General features: G+C 30.4%; 2 protein-coding genes across 2 annotated transcripts; one reads left to right on the plus strand and one right to left on the minus strand.

Annotated features, from left to right (window-relative positions):
- LOC18589969 (flavonoid 3',5'-hydroxylase 1) lies at window positions 13,009-14,997 on the minus strand. Its single transcript, XM_007015193.2, has 2 exons — window positions 14,086-14,997; window positions 13,009-13,844 (listed from the first exon to the last, which is right to left on the minus strand). Exons 1-2 carry the CDS (start codon window positions 14,980-14,982, stop codon window positions 13,215-13,217), a joined length of 1,527 nt encoding a protein of 508 aa, XP_007015255.2. The 5' UTR covers window positions 14,983-14,997; the 3' UTR covers window positions 13,009-13,214.
- LOC18589970 (splicing factor 3B subunit 6-like protein) lies at window positions 16,984-17,702 on the plus strand. The gene has a single exon (XM_007015194.2). The coding sequence runs from the start codon at window positions 17,143-17,145 to the stop codon at window positions 17,515-17,517; it is 375 nt and encodes a 124-aa protein (XP_007015256.1). The 5' UTR covers window positions 16,984-17,142; the 3' UTR covers window positions 17,518-17,702.

Here is a 20,015-nt window from a genome sequence, read left to right on the forward strand (position 1 = left end):
TCTTTCATATTCGAAATCCACACCTCATTCTTTTATATTCTCCCAATGAAATTCCTTCAAGCCTAGGCCTTCATTTTGCCATGAAAATTTTATTATTTTTATCCTTTTTTTTGATCCACTTAATGCTTAGATTCCTTATTTTGTGAAGCTTTCCAAAGCTCTTTTGTAATGGATTTCTAAAGCCGAACTTCCTCTTCTAATATATCTCTTAAATTTTTGACACAGACTAACTCTTCCACCTTGTCCTCAAGTCTTGAGATCATTGTGTCAAGGTTACCAAAAACCTCATTCTTCCATTATTTTAAGCCACTTTTCAACTAGTTGAGTTTCACATTTAAACAAAATCCTACTTTGACCTGTACTCCATCAAAGTTTCATTTTTCCTCCACCACCTTTGAGAAATTTCTATCATTCCGTCAACAATCAAGAAATTTAACAATGCGAGGCCTCCAATCCATATTTTCTGAAACAATAAGCACTAAGTAATGATCAAAAACCAAGCATTTTAATCCCTTCTCACATAGATTCTGGAATTGCATGATCTAATCTAAGGATACAAGAAAATGATCTAATCTACATGTCGTTCCAAACCCATACCAAGTAAATTTCTTCCTCACCAAAGGTAAGTCAAGTAGTTTAAAAAGGTTTATGAAATCGTTGAAGTTTCTTATTCCAACACCCTCCATACGTCATCCTCCATTTTCGATGTATCTCTCGTTGTATTAAAAGATTTTTAAATTTATGCTGATAATTTCAAATAATTTTTTTTATCATAAGACATTAAGTATTCTAAAATATGAAAAAATTGTCTTTCTCATAGTGTCCCTTTCAACACAAGTGAACAATAACAAGGAAAAATAAAAAAAAATCACTACCCACTGAGGATAGATAACAATTCTATCCAAATCGAGAGATATCATTATTTTTCTCCAAAAATTGGTAACATCGTGAAACATCCTTGGAATGCAAATTTAATTAGTTTCCAGCTTACACAAAATCAAAATTCAATCAGCCTAAAAGTGTTTAAAAGGCCATAGCTTTGAAAAAACAAGGAAAGCTTTATAATTGGGCAACTGACACCCATATAAATCCCAAATAATGCGCTCATTACCTTTTCAAAACCAATTCTTAATCAGCAAGCTTTATTTCCTAATTATCCTTAAAATATGAGATTTTAAAGATCCATCAATTGACCCATCTTTCTATATTTCAAGGTATCATCTTGGAAGCCAAAATTGCCATTAGTAAGTCAAAATATTTATTGAATGTTCAAAAAAAATGCTTTTACGTCATGAACATACCAATTAAGACATTAATACCTACCAATTTTGATTAACCTCTTCTTTATTGCCTTCATCCAAAAGGTTATTAATCCTAATACTTTGAAGGATTTTTCACCTATTAGCTTGGTGAACTTATTGTATAAGATTTTAGCAAAATTATTGGCAAAAAAGCTTAAATTGGTATTATATGGTGAGTGATACTCCGAATGCATTTGTAAGTGGATGTTGAATTATGGATGCTATTTAACGTTTTAATATGGTTATTCATATCATGAAAAAGAGATTTTAGTGGAGTGGTCCTTAAGCTTGATTTTGAAAAGATATATGACTTTGATTGAGGCTTTTTAATGTTCGTATGGAAATGATGGGTTTGAGGCGTAAAAGACAACAATAGATCTTTGAGTGTATTTTATAGTAAGAATAACAATTTTGGTTAATAGTTTGCAGGGAAAAAAATTTCCACCAAAAGAAGACGCCAATAAGAAAATCCTTTATCTCCTTTCTTGTTCATTATGGTTGTTATTACATTTATGTCTACTTCGAATTGAAAATTTGATTATGTTTAAGTGGATAACATTTAAAGCTCAAATAGAGACTTTCTTATTTGAAATTTGCAAATGGCACTGTGATCTTTATGGAAACAAGTCTTGAAAAAACTTTAAATATTAGAAAACTATTGAAGTGCTTTGAATTAGTCTTTGGGTTAAAAATAAATTTTGAGAAATCTTATGTATATTCGGTGGGAATTGATGATAGTGTAGGAAAGGAAATGGAAGACAATTTAAGATGATGGGGTTTGTTCCTTTTGTGTATCTTGGTATTTCAATTAAAGCCAATCCGAGAAGTCTTTGAACTTGGAAAATTATGATAAACAAATTCGAGAAAAAGTTGACTTTGTGACAAAGAAAATATCTATCCTTGGAGGTAGGATATGGAAATTGGATGGCAAAGGTTCTTTCTCTATTAATAAATGTACAATAGATTTAGATCATCGTTCATCACTTGAAAGGTAAAAAATATTGTTAATATATTATTTCTCCTAAAATTCAAAGTTTACTGTGGCTAGCTATTTTGAATTGGATTCCTATCAAAAGTTTCCAAAGGTATTCTTTTGTAGAATAATGATTGTTTATGTTGTAATAATTACGGAATAATCTTTAAAGAGTAGCCCAAGATCTTATACAATTAATAAAATAAAATAAAAGATAAAAATCAAGCACACTCACACAAACATAAAAAATTACGTGGTTTGGTCTTTTGACGACTTATGTCCATGGGCACAGTAACAAAGAACGATCCACTAAGAGAAATCAAGAAATTACAATAATAGTCTTAAACTCATAACCTTTATCCCATGTACATCCAAATCACTCTTTCTGAATCTAGGTGTTCTATATTCTTTAATCTCATAGGATCCTTTAATAAAGCCAGGTACAATAATTTTATCCTAATACAATTAGGATATATTATCCTAGTCAAATTAGATTTAAAGACTTGCTCAATAAGGTATATAAGTTTAACTAGAATTAAACTATCCTAGTCAAACTATAACTCAAGACTATCTTAACAAATCTCCACCTTAGGCTTGAATTCACCAAGCTTCACCTTATGAACCAATCTTTGTCGTCATTGCCACTGCCTTAAAGGGCTTCAAGCACTACGAACATCGATAAAGTTCAAGCAATGCTTGAACTTTATCCCAAACATTGAATTAGTCAACATATCTATTGGATTTTCAACTGTATTTTTTTTTTTTACTACAATCTTACATCTAGAAACTATCTCTTGAACAAAGTTACACTTGACTTAAGCCTTAAAGCCATAAAGCCTCCTTCACTACCTTGGTCACAACCATATATTCAGCTTTCAATTGTAGAAAAAACAACTATTAATTGAATAACTATTTTCCAATTGATTGTAGACCTTGAGAGAGTGAACACATACCTCGTTTGAGATTTTCTACTATTTAGATCATCAGCAAAATCTGAATTAGAGAAGCCAACCACATTACAACTAGTGTTTGCTCTTCCTTCACACACTAAGCCAACATCAATAGTACCTTTAGGTGGTTTCACAAGCTTCTATGTTTAATCCTAGTGTAGAGACTTAATCTTTTTAAAAGACTCAGCACATGTAATTGCCTCACGATAAAAGTAACGCTCATTAATCTCTACTTTCATAGATAAAACACAAGAATCAAAATCACCATTGACACAAGTAATGCTTCATTGTTGTATATAAGATACTGATTCTTGTACCTCTTGTAATTCATTCTAGATTTCACTACCATCTTGCATTGTTCCAAGAGCATTGATTTTAAGCTCCACCTGCTTGCCAACTTCTTAGTATGATGTGATTGTAATTCTTGACTTTATCTCATGAAGTAATGTAGACTCATCAATGGTAACATCCGACTCACCATAAACTTGGGAGACTTACGATCAATACACTACACCCGATAACCTTTCATGTCATATGCATAGCTTAGGAATATGCACTTCATTATCCTTGGCTCAAGTTTACTACCACTCACATGAGCATAAACAGGACAGCCAAATACTCTTCACATAAAGTAATCAATAAGCTTACTAAACCAAACTTCTTCAAGAGTCTTAAATTCAATTACAGTTGATAGAGACCGATTTACCAAGTAACAAGCCTTATTGATAGCTTTTGTCCAGAATACTTTAGGTAGGCCAACATTAAAGAGTATGCATCTTGCTCTCTCTAAAAGTGTTTTTTCATCTTCTCTACAACATAGTTTTGGTGTGGTGTTTTGACGATAGTGCAATGTCTAAAATTTTTTTATTCTTACAGAATAGACCAAACTCACCCTTTCAATCCTTTTCCCAATCTACTTCTTGATCAATGCCTTCCAATGTAAAAAGGTGGTAAACACTTCATTCTTAGCTTTCAAAAAATATGTCCACACCTTTTTTGAAAAATCATCAATAAAGGTCCACATGTAAAATGATCTACCTTTTGATGCCATCAGAGAAAGACCGTACAAATCTGAATGGATGTAGTCTACTATACTTTTAGTTCAATAAGTTGTAATATTAAATTTCTCTTTATATTGTTTGCCATAAATGTAATGCTCACAAAAATCTGGCTTTCTAATCTTTTGACTACACAATAAACCATGCTTACTCAATTTTGTCATCCTTTTCTCACACATATGACCCAATCTCATATACCATAAATATGGAACATCATCATCAAGATCATTAGATGAGAGTACGAAAACAGTTTCAATGACCGTGTTTGCTACTAGACAACAAAAGTCACTAGATTACTTGCCTTTTATGATAGTTAAGACTTATTTAAATACCTTTAAGGCACCATTTTGGCCACCCCATTTGTATCCTTTCTTATCTAACAAACTCAAGGATATCAAATTCTTTTTCATGTTAAAGGCATGTCTCACCTCAAGTGTGCTTACCATACCATCAAACATCTTGGTCCAACTTGTGCCAATCACAACAACTAAGAGAGAAATGATTTCCTAAATAGTGCCCATGTCAACAAATTGATTAGTTATAAACCAATCATGCTTAGAACATATGTGGAAGCAACAAGCCAAATCCAAGATCCATGTATCCATTAGGTTACAGTTGGTAACTGCAAAAACACTATCAGCTTCTTTAAAAGTATCAATCATGTTCTACTATGTTTACAGCATTCTTAAACTTGTTGATCTTTTTATCATCCTTGTACAGTCTTATTAGAAGTGCCTTTTTCTTGCCACAATTTTAACAAGTCCTCCCTTTTGCTCTAGATTTATCTTTTTTGTCTATGCCATTCTCTCCATCTTTTCTTTTATTCACAATCAAGCTTTCCGCTTGATTTTCACTCTGACTACCACCAACTTTCTTTTTTAATTCCTTGAGATTTAAAAATTCTCTTACATCTTCAAAAGTGAGTATTTCTTCGTCATATAACAAAGTATCCATGAAGTTTTTATATGATGGAGGCAACGAACATAAAAGAATTAGGCTATATCTTCAACATCAATTTTCACATTGATATTCTTTAAATTAAGAATAATATTGTTAAATTCATCAATGTGAGTATTAACGGACGTACGTTCACACGTTTTGAGAGTATAAGTTCATATAAAGCCAATTCATCAAGGATTCAGTCATATAAATACCTTTAAGTTTAAACTACACTACAGTAGCAGATTCTTCATTCATAACTTCTTTTAGCACCTCATCAGATAAAGCTAGAATAATAGCAATATGTGCTTACTCTGTAAAGTCATCTTTCTCACCATTAAATAAATTCGAGGGAAAATGATATTTTCCCTCCAATGCCTTTAACAGTCCTTGGTGCACTAGCAATGCATGCATTTTAACACGCCACAAGCTAAAATCATTTCTTACATCAAACTTTTCAATCTCATACTTGATCCACGAAGTTACGATTATGAGATTCAAATTGACTTATGTCCTTGAAACTCTTATACCAATTTGTTATGATAATTGTGGAATAATCTCTAAAGAGTTGTCTAAGATCTTATCCAATAATAGAATGAAGAAAGATAGAAATCAAGCATACACATAAGAACACAAAAATTTATGTAATTGATCTTTTGATGACCTACGTCCACAGGCACAGCAATAGAGAACAATTCATTAAGAAAAAAACCAGAAGATTACAATAACAGTGTTAAACTCACAACCCTTATCTCACGTACACCCAAATCACTCTTTCTAAATCTAGGTGTTCTATATTCCTTAACCCTATAGGATCATTTTATGAGGCTAAGTATAACAATCTTATCCTAATACAATTAGGATATGTTATCCTAATCAAATTAGATTTAAAGGCTTGCTCAACAAGGTATATAAATTTAACTAGAATAAAACTATTTTAGTCATACTACAATTCAAGACTATCCTAACAATCTATGCACTTGGTATGGCTTATTTGAGGAGGGTTGTAATCATATTCTTATTTGATGTTATTATATGTTTGGATTGTTTAGAGTTATATTTTTAAGTGGTAGGGACCGTTGAGTCTCCAAATTCTATAGAAATTTTCATGAAATCTTGTGAGGATATAATGGTCCTTGGTGTCTTGAAATAGAGATTTTTAGCAGTGTGTGAAGCTACCTTTTGGCTTTTTATGAATTGCAAGGAATGATACTATTTTTAATGATAAAAGATGAGATGCAAAAAATATTTTTTATGATTAAGATGAGATCAATGTTTTGTATTAAGATGATTGAAGGTAATGACAGCTTTGATGAGTTTTGGTGGGGATCTATTCCATGTGATTCTCAACCTATTGGTTATGCAGTAAAATCTAGAATATCAGTTTCTTGGATGAATATGTTTTTACTGACATTGATGATTTTGCTAGAGGTAAAGCAAATCTTGCAAGTAACGAAGGGCTTTTTTGGGACTCATCAAGCTCTGTGATTGGAATTTTCTTTACTCCTCTCGAAATAAAAGATTCTAATTTTACCCTAACTTTTCAGTTCATTGTATGGGGTTGAGAAGAAGTCTCTTCTTGTTGAACTTGACTTTAAAGTGGTTATCTCTTAGGTGTGCAACAAGAATTCAAGCCCATAGTATAAATGGAATATTTTAAATGAAATCAATAATCTAAGAAAAACTATTGGTGATATTGGTTTTATGCATAATTTTAGAAAAATTAATGCTTTCGCTGATTTATTAGCTAAATTTGAGGTTATACTTGGTGGTAGTACAATTTGAAGGCAAGTGTTTTATGAAATTTTTTTTTTCTCGAATATATTCTGATTTTATTTTGTGTCTATGAACAATTAACTTTCCTTATTTGAATTATCAGTTCGTATTAGTTTCTAATATTAGAAAAAAATTTCTTTGGCTAAGAAAAAAAATCATTGTTTGAGCCGGTGTAGTAAAAGCTTTGTAGAATTAAAAGGTACTTGTGGCATAATTTACATGCGACACGTAAGCAATGAAAAAAATTAAATCAAGTAATAGTGAAGATATTTTCTTTTTATTTTAATTAATGCAGTACACTAATTAAATTTATTTTTTAATGAATAAAGAACTAATTCTACTGACATAGATTAAATGAACAACTTTGATTGCTAAAGAACTACATTAAAATATTGTTCCTGGCATCGTGTCCTAAGTTTGTTTATGGCTTGGTTATAATCAAAGTTTTAGGGTGACAGGTGTTAATACGACTTTCATGCATGTTATGTAGCCGTCAAGAAATTGATGAATTGTGTCCAAAGTGATGTGTGAGGTGTCAGTGACAGTTTTATGCATGAATAGTGCAGGTGTCGCAAGCTCAATATTGAATTGTTTTATTTTGAAACTTGTGCTGTCAGCTGTTTTGTAATTTGAATAGCCATTAGTGTTTTGAGCGATTAAATGGGAGCCTTTCATTAATTTAATGAAGATATGGCTTAACAAAAAAAAAAAATTGAAAGCTAGCTAGTAGTTCCACTCGTGCATTATTAATTTGTTATGTGAACCGGTTATAAACCAAGCGCACATTATGTTTACTTGGCAAAAGGGGTTCTTATTATGCATGTTAGAGTGTAATTCGTGCCCTGTGTTTAGGACACAATTATTTAATATATGAATTAAATATAAAATTAATTTACGTTAATAATAAAGATAATTATCTAAAACTAAATAGTAAATCAATGTATCATTTACAAACATGAAGTTACATTATAATTTGTAAAAATAAATATCAAAAATCAATAGATATTTTGATGGTTAACTTGGAGACTACTATGGTATTGAAAATACAAATCAAAATTCTTTTATTAAATAATTAATATAATTAAAAAATAATAAAATAACCTTTCAAGCCTCATTCAATTTTATTCAAATTCTTAAATTTCTTTTAATTTTTTAAGTTTCTCCACTCATCTTTCCCTCTCTTCTTTTATATCCTTATGTTGTGAAATTATAAGGAGGTAAAGTTTTTATTTAATTTTTTCTATTTATATTATTATTTTTTTAATTCTATTTTATTTGCTCATATGTTTTAAGTTTCTATGGATTTTCTTTTCTAAATTTCTAAGAATCATCAATCATATTCTTTTTTTTTTTTATGTGGATTTTATTTTTAATGATTTTAATTTTTAAAAATTAAAAAATTATTATATATGTAATTCTCAAATATAAGTTCTAGCGTTCTATTATTGGTTATTGTTTAAAATTTTACCAATATATTATTTTTTATTAATCCTAGTTATATAAGAAAAAAATTATCTTAAGTATATGTTTTTAATGTGCTTTACGTTTTATATTTAGTTGAAAAGAAATTATCTTGAGTATAAAAAGAAATTATTAATTCTGTATTATATTTTACGCATTATAATTTAATATTTAGTATTATAAGCTTAAATATAATAAAATAAGAATATTGGATGTTGACTACATTAAGTTTATAGTCGTTTATATTGAGAAAAATAAGATTTCGAAACAAAATGGATGATAAGTTTCTTACAGATAATTTAGTTATTTATATTTAAAAAGATATTGTCATCGTGAATAAAACTTTTCTAAAGCAGCATTATAAGTTTTTTTCTTTTTGTTTGTTTTGATTTATATGTTATATAAATTTATTGTCTATTATAAATCTTTTGATTATTAATGGTTAAGTTCAATATATTAGTTTTAAAAATTTTTAACTTTTATTCTTCTTAGCCTTTGGCCCCTTCAAAAAAAATTGGTTAGGACCGCCCTTGGTTATATGCAAAAAAGTTTAAGGTGAAAACAAAAATAACAAATATAGTAAACAAATTAGAGATTTGGTTTGAAAAATAAATAAGTTTAGAAAATAAAAAGAAATAGAAGAAGAAAAACAAAGAAAATGAGCAAGAAAGGGATGAAGAGAAAAACTAAAGCAGAAACACTAAATAAGAAAGGGACAAACAACTCTAGAAAGAGAAACCCTAAAAAACCTTGTAAAATTAATATAATACTAATCAATTGCATTCCTGAAAACTAATCTAAAAACCACATCAATTTAAAAAAAAAGAAAAATTCATGCATAAAAAAACCATGGGTAGTTCATATTTGCTTATATGACAATGTTTTTCTAAAAAAATGATAAAATTGTAACTGTAATCAGTAAAGAAATTAAACATTAATAAAAAGAGTAATAAAAAATTTAAAAAAAAGAAGAGAAATACTAACCAAATGTCAAAATTCACTAAATCTACAACTTGACAATATTCTATTAGTATGGTTTTAATAATATACAATTATGAACTGAATGGTTAACTAATATTATATTTTGTAAAAATACACTTATCTATGACATTTTTGAATATTCAAAAAGTAATTACAAAAAAATATCAAATTAGTTGAAAGATAAACATATAGCAAAATAATAATGACAAACATGTAAATTAAGGAATATATTTTTAGTAAAAGACATATTCTTACTCAAAAGATAATTAAAATAAGCTTATATGATGTATATGAGATAAGATGAGTAACAGGTAAAAGAAGTCAATAATTGATACAACTTGAGTAAAATGCAAGTAGATTATTGTTTACAATAGAAAAGTATAACCATACACCTAATCATATAAGATAAAAATCAAAGAAAAAATTTAAAAACTTATATGAAAGGTTTCTAATTTCTGTATGAAAGCAATAATATTATAAGAATAAAAATAAGAAAGAACCCAAATAAAATAACTTGAATAAACAGAAAATCATGAAATTGAGAAATTAAATAAGAACAATATATAAAATACCTTTGAAACAATTATAATTGGAAGTTATCTTGAACCTGTAAAAAATAAGATTGTACAACAAAATAAAGCAACAATAATTAATCGCATTCCAAGAAATTAATCTAAAAACCAAATCAACTTAAAAAACAAAAAAAAATTCATGTATAAAAAAATAACAACAATTGGTAATTAATGTTTACTTGTATGACAATTTTTTTGAAAAAAAAAACAAAATTGTAAATATTATCAGCAAAGAAATAAAATATTAAGAAATAATAAAAAAATTAAAAAAAGAGAATAACTAAATAAAGATTCAATATCAAAACTTACCAAAAAGAAAATACCTATCTACCATGTTTCAACTTTTCTTATCCCTTTTTCCTTTTTGTTTTCCTTTCTAACAAATCATGCTCCCCATAGTCCTCCGTTTAAGATGTCCTAAAAATTAACATAAATAAAATGCCTTCAAAATTAATAATGATAATTAAACAAAATAAAACAAATACCATACAATCATCAATGAGGAACAAATAAAAAAATCACAATGAGGAACAAAAGCAAAAATCAATTACATGCAACCTAAAATTCATAAATCCAAAAACATTAGAAAACAAAAATAAACCAAAAATAAGAATGAAAGAAAGAAACCCAACAACCAATTTCTATGACTTGGAGAAAAACTAAACAAAGAACACTATAAACAAACAAAATCTATATTATGAAGCAATACATTGAAGCTATATGTTCTTTTAATTAATAAATTAATATGAAAAATATATATATTTTATTTAAAAATCTATATTATTAAGTAATATGTTGAAGTCAACATAAACAGACAAAATCATTATCAATATCTTTCAAAATACCCAAAACCTCATTAGTAAAAAAGATCAAATAAACACCCTAGACAAACAACAAAATACCACACAAGTTCCAGGGACAATTCAACTCAAATCAAGTCACCATGTGTCAAATAATTAGACTATACAGATGTCAACCAATTAGTTTATTTAGGGACAACTTTTAATATATGTAAAATGTTTAAGGGTATTCGAGTTGATTGAGTGATGTATCACCTCAATTCAAAACTTTTTAGGCTTGAGTTCAGTCAAGTTTTTGTTTTTGGGTACTTCACTTCTACTTGAAAAATAATCAAGTTATGTAAACTTAATTCAATTAAACTTGATAATTACCTTAATAATTCCTTATTCAAAGACAATATGACCATTTATTATTTTATGAAAAAAAATAAATTTATTCGTTTCTATCAAATTACACTTTTTTCATTGCTGAGTTTAAGATGGGATTTTACATTCATGGATGAGAGTGAAAATTCATTTAATTAATATGATTGCAAGAAGTACTAAGTAAATACCTAACAAACAAAGTTATTTCGAATGTCAAATAAATTATGGGGCATGAAATTTAACAAAATCCTTGAACTATTCATAAAATTTCAAATAAGCTCACATACTTTTATTGCCTTTAATCAAGTTCTTATCCTTTTATTTTGAACTAAAAAAGTCATTATACTTTTATTTTGAATCAAATAAGCATTTATTACTAATGGTTGACTTAGTCAAAATATTACTTATCATTCTATGCGACATGGCACTAATGTTTGTTGACATATCATAATGATGATAAGATGGTATGTTAATGTGATATGATGACATCATCATATCATATTTTTTACCTTTCATATTAACGTCACGTCAGCACCACAAAGATATAAAATGATAATTGACATTTTGATTAATGATAATTAGTCAACTATTAGTCATAAGAGTTTATTTGATCTAAAATAAAAGTACAAGGATTTTATTAAATGCAATAAAAGAATAAGTGTTTATTTGAATTTTTTTGAATAGTTTAGGGGTTTATTTGAGAATTATGCCTATATCGTGGCATAAGTGATCGATGATCATGTCACAAATCTATTTTTCTAGACATTTTGGTTGTATTTTGTGCCTTATAATACAATTGCATTGCAAGAAATGTTATCGCTAGTAAAATAATATTGCAGCATTTGATATTTTTAGGAAAGTGTGATTAAAATGCTGAGAAGATATAATTACAGTGTTTGGTTTACAAACACTTTACTAGGAATGTAATGTTAATTTTTAAAATTACCTTTATGTATTAAAATGTATTTTTGAAAATTTTAAAATATATTGTTATTATTATTATGTCGAAGTATTCCTAAAACATTACAAATAGAAATAATTCTCTTTAGGAAAAAACCAAAAATATAAAAACTCAAAAGAGATTTTCTAAAAATAATTGAAAGTAAAAAAGAAATATTTTTTATTTTTAAAAGTTAATTAAAAATTACAGAGAGGAAATATTTTTTATAATGTTAAAAAATTATAAGCATGCAAAAGAATATCTTCTATTTTATTCCAAAATTCTAAATATATGTTTTATTTTATGAATTTTCTAATCCTTTATAATTTCTTAAAAATAAAAAATTATTTTTTATCATTTCAGAATTTTTTTGATAATTAATTTTTTATTTTTAAAACTTTTTTGAATTTCTAAGAATTAAAAAATATTTTTATGTTTTTCAAAATTTGTAGATTTTTTATAAAAAATTCAAAATATTTCAAAATTTTTAAATTTTTTTGAAGTGATAAAAATTAAATTTTAGAATTTTAATTACTGAAAAAAGTCAAAAATATCAAATCAAGTTTAAGAATATTGTAGAGTAAGTTGTAATCTAAGATTGTATTGGTTTTTCAATGCAATCACATTACATTCATTGGTTGTAATGTAATTGTATTACAATCTTATATTGTGTTGATTTGTTTCAAAATAAATATTGTAATATAATTTAATTAGACACATTATACGAAACTTAGGTACATACCCTTGATACCAAATGCCTTCTTTGCGTTTTCATGACATTTAAATTTTTTTAATCAATATACCATCATGGGAGATAATTTCGTATATCAATAAAACAATATGTATACCAGACTATATTTGTTTTATAATTAACTCTTAGGATGCCCACTATATAATAAAAAAAGCCACTAATTATTCATTGTAATTCATTAGCATACAAGAAAGGCTAGAATATTTGAAACTAAACATAGCATCAATTGAAAAATACTTCATTCTTCAATGTCAGATGCCTTGACCAAAACAACAACGAAAAAAATGACCATATATAAGTCATCTGGCAGGATAGAATTTGGGCCTTGGGATTAGGATCGTTGAGCTTAGGAAACATAAGCACTTGGGGCGAGCCGTGGGCGAACCATGGCTGAAAGAGGCACAGCCTTTTGCAACGCAAGCCCAAAGGCCTCATCCATGTTTAGTTCCCCACCGTTTGGTGGGATCCACTCGAAAGAGTGCACCAATGTGCCTAAAATGTACTCAACTAGCACAATACCCATCCTGGTTCCAGCACAGATTCTTCTTCCAGCACCAAATGGAATTAGCTCAAAATCGTTTCCACGTGGATCGATTTTGGCATTTTTACCACTCATAAATCTTTCAGGGTTGAAATCTAGTGGATTATCCCAAACGTCAGGGTCACGACCAATTGCCCAAATGTTGACACTAAGTCTAGAGTTTCTTGGGATGTAGTAGCCATTAATCTCACAAGCTTGGGAGGAAACTCGCGGTAAGTTCAACGGAGTCGATGGATGTTTTCGGAATGTTTCTTTGCATATGGCTTGAAAGTATGCAAGTCTGGGTATGTCAGATTCTTGGAGCCTTCGGTTTCTGCCAATGACTTTATCCATCTCGTCATGAGCTTTGTTGAGTATGGTAGGATTTTGCATGATTTCAGCTAATGCCCATTCGATTATGCTAGAGGATGTGTCCGTGCCAGCAGTGAATAGATTCTTGCAATGGAAAGACAAATAGGGATTAGAAGATGGAACGTTGAAAATATGTACCACTACATATTAAGTAAAAGCTTTGATCTTCATTTGACATTACTAACTCCAGTATTGTCTCAAAAGCAAGAAACATGCTTGTAATATAAGTTTTAATCTTCACATGGTTTATATATTCACATATGTATTTATTCAATGGGTAACTTTCAGAGCCAAAAGAAAACTTAACTTAGCCAAAACAACATACCAAGAGAAGTGCCTTGACATTGGTCAAACTGAGCTTTTCCCCTTCAGAGTTTTCTCTGTTATCCATAATAATATCAAGGAAATCAGGCTTACTCTTCCGCTCATGAGCTGTTGCCGCGTGCTCTTTCATCATCTTTGTCAGCAGCACATCCCATCTTTTATGTAATTTCTTCATCTCACGTTCAATCCCTTGCAAATCCATCCATGCAATGGACGGTATAAAGTCACCGATATTGAAAAACCCGGCAGAGGTCATGAGCTCCACCACCATGTCTTTGAATTCATTGGACTCTGACCCCTTCGTCACGAAAACTCGTCGACTGAGGATCACTTGGCCGATCATATTGGCCATGGCATACGTCAACATTTCTGGCACAACCACTGGCTCACCCTTTTGGCTAGATTCACACATAGCTCGAAGCATATGGCCTAGCTCAACGGTACGGACTTGTGCCCAATCCTCTAGGGCTTTACCACCAAGCATGTGTAGATTGCTCAGTTTACGAAGCAATTTCCACCTTGGACCATAGTCGGCAAAGACCATGTCTTGAGAGTTATAAGCTAAGTGGGTGGCACCAGCATTAGCGGGTCGATTGGAGAAATTCAAGTCAAGGGTTTTAAGGAAAGCTCGAGCAGCATCTGGGGTTGAGGCCACCACCATGCTGCATGTTCCCATTTTCAGGTACATGACAGGTCCATATTTTTTGGCTAATTTGGCCAGTGTGACATGGGGCATGGACCCTAGGAGTGGAAGAGCACCCACAGCCGGCCACCCCTTCGGGCCTGGGGGAAGCGTTTTGGTTGATTTTCTGAGAAGAGAACGAATGAAATAACGTGTGATAAAGAAGAGAATAGCTGCTGCTGTGAGCTCCCGAAGGAGCAATGTGTCAAGTGCCATGGAGAATCAGCTTGGGGTAATGTGAAATTTATATACAAGAAAATTAATTGAAGGCAAAGTTAGGTTAGAGCACGTGAGACCTACCACACAAATGCTTGGAATGCACGAGACCCTGGTAAATTTGCAGGAATGACGAAATTTTGATGAATAAGGCAAGGAGTGCTTACTTATTGAATTTGTTTGTAACTCTTTTCAGCTAAATTTTCCACTTTCTTCAAACCGAATTGCACCAACTAATGGGATTTCTATTTTTTGTAAGCTGGGGTAAGAGTGTCAAAGACGGAACTCACTGACAACACAGCTTATATAAAATTGGTAATCTAGAATTCAGTAAAGATTCAAAATGTTACTAATTCTTTTTAAAAATTGGCCGGTGATCTTAAATTCAAAGATTACTTTGCTTTGATCTTAAACAATACATTAAATCATTAAGAGTTATATCTTCGGTTAATTTATTATCTTATTTCTTAAAAAACTGCTACTATTAGTTTTGCGTTTCATTTTAGAAAGACCATTTTAAATAGAGAAATTAATGTTCTTTAAAAATATCACAATAATTAAAATTTGAAATTCTAATTTAGAAGTCTGTCTTGAATTTCAGAAAAAAAAAAAAAGGGTGAAATTTCCGTTGAGAGAAGCAATTACCTTTAATTGTATAATCGAAGATAATCAATATAAAAAAATTTGGGAATCAATTTAGTATATAGAAACTTTATTTCTTCTGCAGTTATTTTGAGATTGCATTTCACTAAATTAAAGCAAGCTTGCGAAGTTAATATCCGCCTTGTGCCAAGCTTAAGCTTTTGAAGTTAAAATGAATTTTGAAAATAATTATTTTAGGGAGAATACAGTCTAGGACTCAAAATTGTAATGCTAAGATATTAGAAATAATTATGATGGTTTCAATCATGTTATTATATTATTAAACACAGTAGAAAATAACAGTTAATTATATTTAAATATTCAATTTAATATATAATTTATGTGTATTTTCTTCTACTCGAAAAGTTGAATTCAAGTTTTGTATATTGACAAGAAAGGAATCTTAGAAACTTTTAAATTAAAAAAAAATTCAAATTCATTAAAAAGCTACATTTACCGACTTGACAATACAATTTGATTGGACTCAACATTTAATTAATTAGTAAATTGCAAGATACAAGTTTATAAACACGTAGAGGTTAGACCAACCAATACCGATAAAATTACGTGTTAATATAATAACACGTAACTGATTAGATTAATAATTAAATGAATTACATAGAATGACTAAAAATTTTAAAAGTAACGATTATCTCAATGATCTAATTTTACAATAATTGATTATGGTAAAAGATTGAAATGCCAAAAGAATACCTGTTTACAAAAAAAAATTAATAATTGCAACTCAGAAGCTCTAATGGAGACAAGATTTTATGTTTTTTAAAGAATTAAGCAGATGATCAGTTTCTTTCTCCTCCAAGTAGGGGTGCGCAAATGATTAATTCAATGAAATCGATTTTGAAAATTAAAAAATCGAAAAAATTGAACTCTTTCTCTAAAAAAATTAAAACTGAATCGAAGTAGTTGTAATTATGAAAAATGGAAAACAAATATAGGATGTGGTCTTTTTTTACAAGATCTTATGTTGAGATTTTCTTTTGTTTTGTTTTTTTAATTATTGAGACTTTCTTTTGTTTTGTTTTTGAATTGAATAATAAATACTGAAGATAGAAGAAATTATTGTTTTTTGAACTCAAAGCTCATTTATCTTTTTTAAGTATTACTCAATTCAGTTAATTTGATTACTTTAGTTTTAGAAATTCGAAATAAAAAATCAAATTGATTAAACTATCTTAACCAAACTTAATTAATTAAAACAGCTGAATAGAATCAAAAAAATAAACTCACTACGATTCGAATTTGCACATCCGTACCTCCAACGGGGCTCAAAAAGAAACCGTAAGGGTTTTAGATGCCCACATTTTCAATGGATTGCATGACTAAAAACTAGTCGAAGGCCAAGACTTTTCACATGGGCCAGAACAATCATCAACCCATTGTTTCCATTCTACGAAAATCTACGGCCCTCGTCACCTCCCACAAATTCCCCAATCTTCTCAGTTTTCTCTCGCTCTCTGAAAAATCCCCAAAACCTATACCTGTCTCTCTCCTAACCCAATGACGACAATCAGTCTCCGCAAGGGCAACACTCGGCTCCCCCCGGAGGTCAACCGGGTCCTCTACGTTCGAAACCTTCCATTCAACATATCCAGCGAGGAGATGTACGATATCTTCGGCAAATACGGAGCCATTCGCCAGATTCGCATCGGAACCAGCAAAGAAACACGCGGCACCGCCTTCGTCGTTTACGAGGACATCTACGATGCCAAAACGGCGGTGGATCATCTCTCTGGTTTCAACGTCGCGAATAGGTATTTGATTGTCTTGTATTATCAGCAGGCCAAGATGAGCAAGAAGTTTGATCAGAAGAAGAAGGAAGAAGAAATCGCTCGGATGCAAGAGAAATACGGCGTTTCTACTAAAGATAAGTAAAAATATATATGGGTTTTTTTTTCCAAATATGTTCATGTTTGGAATTGTAGGGTTTTGTACGAACATCTGAATTAATGGCTTAATATAATCGTAAATGTTGTTCGTTTGTGTTCGTTCAATAATTATACGTTGTTTGTACTTGTGCTGTGAGAAGTTTAAATGTGATTTGGAGTTATTATGTCTTATGGCTTTTAAGTTTTTGCAATTTTGGAAGTCGTGATGTTTGCTGAATTTTGCTTATTGCTAGTTTTTGGCATGCATGTGTCAGTTAACTTCATTTATTTGCTGATATATTGAGCTCTAATTTAGGGTTTCCCATTTACTTGGGTTTCTACATTTTGGTCGAGGCATTGATCTTAGGTGTTATATGCTGATAGCTTAAGGATGTCCTATTGTGAAAGCTGTGAATTGAATATCTCTCTATCAGTGTCGTTAACAGTAATATCTATATTAATGGAGAAGAAAAGATCTGTCAATGCATTATCCTTAACTCCAGCAATGTCTTGATATGTTGGTAGGATTTGAAGGTATGGTGTTGGGGGTGTGAAGTGCTACCTATTTATTGGAAATAAAATGGAAAGAAGCAAAATTGGCTAATTTTCACAGTAAATAAGCAGAAAATTAAGTAATAATGAGATTAAAAAAAAAAAAAAGACTTGGGGATTGGTGCCTGGGTTTTTTTACCTAATATGCTTGGCTACTGACAGCCTCTGCGTGAGCTAAAAGCTGTTGGTAGTTGACTCTGGATAATACTCACATCTAGGCTTAGGAATTTTTTTTGTTCTAACTCAATTTGAACTCGGAATTTGAAAAGGAGTTCGGTAGGCGAGAGTGATTGCTGATAATGCCAGTGTTCATCAAGTAGATGATAAATTAAAAGGATGCCATTTTATTCCTATTGTCTTGATATGAAATTGATTTGATCTCATGTGTCTTGTTTTAACTATGAGACTATTTTCTTCATGTTCTTATGTACGTACTCATGTATTTATGCATTAAAAGTTTACTTGGGCCTTGGAAGAATGATATTGTTAGCTTGGGAGCACAATATATTATGCTTAAGTATTTAATATCTTTGACCATGGCAAATCTCTCCTCTACAATCCACCCTCACGACCCCTTCCCCCATCCCAAATAAATAAATAAGATAACAGTGGCTTCAAATATGTATACAGCTTTCTGAGTTAGCCAAGAAAAGAAAAAGGAATGCATGCTGCGTCTCAATTCCCATGTTGTCAATGCCATATGCGATAGGTTAAAGAAAAAGATTGCTTGCACAATTATTTAGCACGAGGGAGAGTGTTTTATAACTGGTAGGTCATGTCTTATTGTAATTATCTTCTGTGGCACAAGGGAGAGGGTAGTAATACTGGTGGAAGGAATCCAAGGCTGAAGGTGGAACAAGAACATAGAGTCAAATCCTTATTAAGTGCTTGCCAAATTATGGTGGACACACAATAAGAGAATGGAACATAGATGGAATGTCATGTTACCAAATACTAAACTCTTGAAGTGACCTATTATGATTTATGGTTGTGTTCTGCAAAATTAGATGGAGAATTCAAGTAGGTAAATATGTAAAGCAATAAGGTATCCTCCAACGAGTACAACATTTGGGAGATATGTAGGAGTAGACCTATTTGTGTGTCCAACTGCGGAACCAGGCTGCTGGTTTGATCTTTATGTTGAATATGGTGCATTACTTCCACTCCATGTATGCTTACAAAACCCTCTATTTCTGGGTAGTGTTGAAAAAAGCCAAGAATGATATATCTGGATATAGAAACTTTAAAACAATTATACGTGAAAAAAAAAATAGACAGAACATCTCTCTTCCCCGACTCTGTTTGGGGAGGATTTTTTCCGTATTCAAACTACTGTTGAATATAACCTTTCAAGGATGCTCTTTGCCTCATATTGTAAAACAATGTGTGCTTAAATGCAATTGTAACTAATGTCTTTTTGGGAAGAAAAAAACTGCTTGTAAATTTGAAGTGGTGAGTGTGCTTTCTTTGTGCCTAACTATGTCAACTGCAAACCTTGTATCCTAATAATTTCTTTAAGGTTAAAATACACGGACTTTTTTTATTTTTAATCATAATTTTATGCAAGTTCATTAATTTTTAAAATAAATATTTTACTTCAAACATGTAAATAATAGTAATGTCTAATCCTTAAATGTTTAAAATGTCTCTATTTTTTTTCACTTTTTTCTTTTCTCTCATATTGGTCGGCAACGTGCTCTGACACCGATTAGTCATCTCGCCAAATCCGATCGAATCTTTTGAGGGAAGCGCAGGATCTGGCCGTGCACCCTAGATCTCGGGCTCCCCTTGAGAGCACCAGATCTGGTGCTCCTTTGATGCACTCCCTAGGGGAGTATGGCCGGTTGCGGGGTGTTCGGTTGAGAGTTTTTTTTTTTTTTTTTTTTTGAAAAAAGAAAAAAATTAAAAAAATAATAGTTTATATAATAATAATTTTTTAAATTAATAAAAGGT

Source organism: Theobroma cacao, chromosome 9 (genome assembly GCF_000208745.1).
Source record: "Theobroma cacao cultivar B97-61/B2 chromosome 9, Criollo_cocoa_genome_V2, whole genome shotgun sequence".
NCBI classification, from domain to species: domain Eukaryota; kingdom Viridiplantae; phylum Streptophyta; class Magnoliopsida; order Malvales; family Malvaceae; genus Theobroma; species Theobroma cacao.

Bases quoted from the DNA above. Each gene is read 5' to 3' on its own strand.
- LOC18589969 (XM_007015193.2), bottom strand. From the start codon at position 14,982: ATGGCACTTGACACATTGCTCCTTCGGGAGCTCACAGCAGCAGCTATT. The intron at 13,845-14,085 runs GTATGTTGTTTT...TTCCATTGCAAG, and splicing joins ATGTCAAGGCACTTCTCTTG to AATCTATTCACTGCTGGCAC.
- LOC18589970 (XM_007015194.2), top strand. From the start codon at position 17,143: ATGACGACAATCAGTCTCCGCAAGGGCAACACTCGGCTCCCCCCGGAG.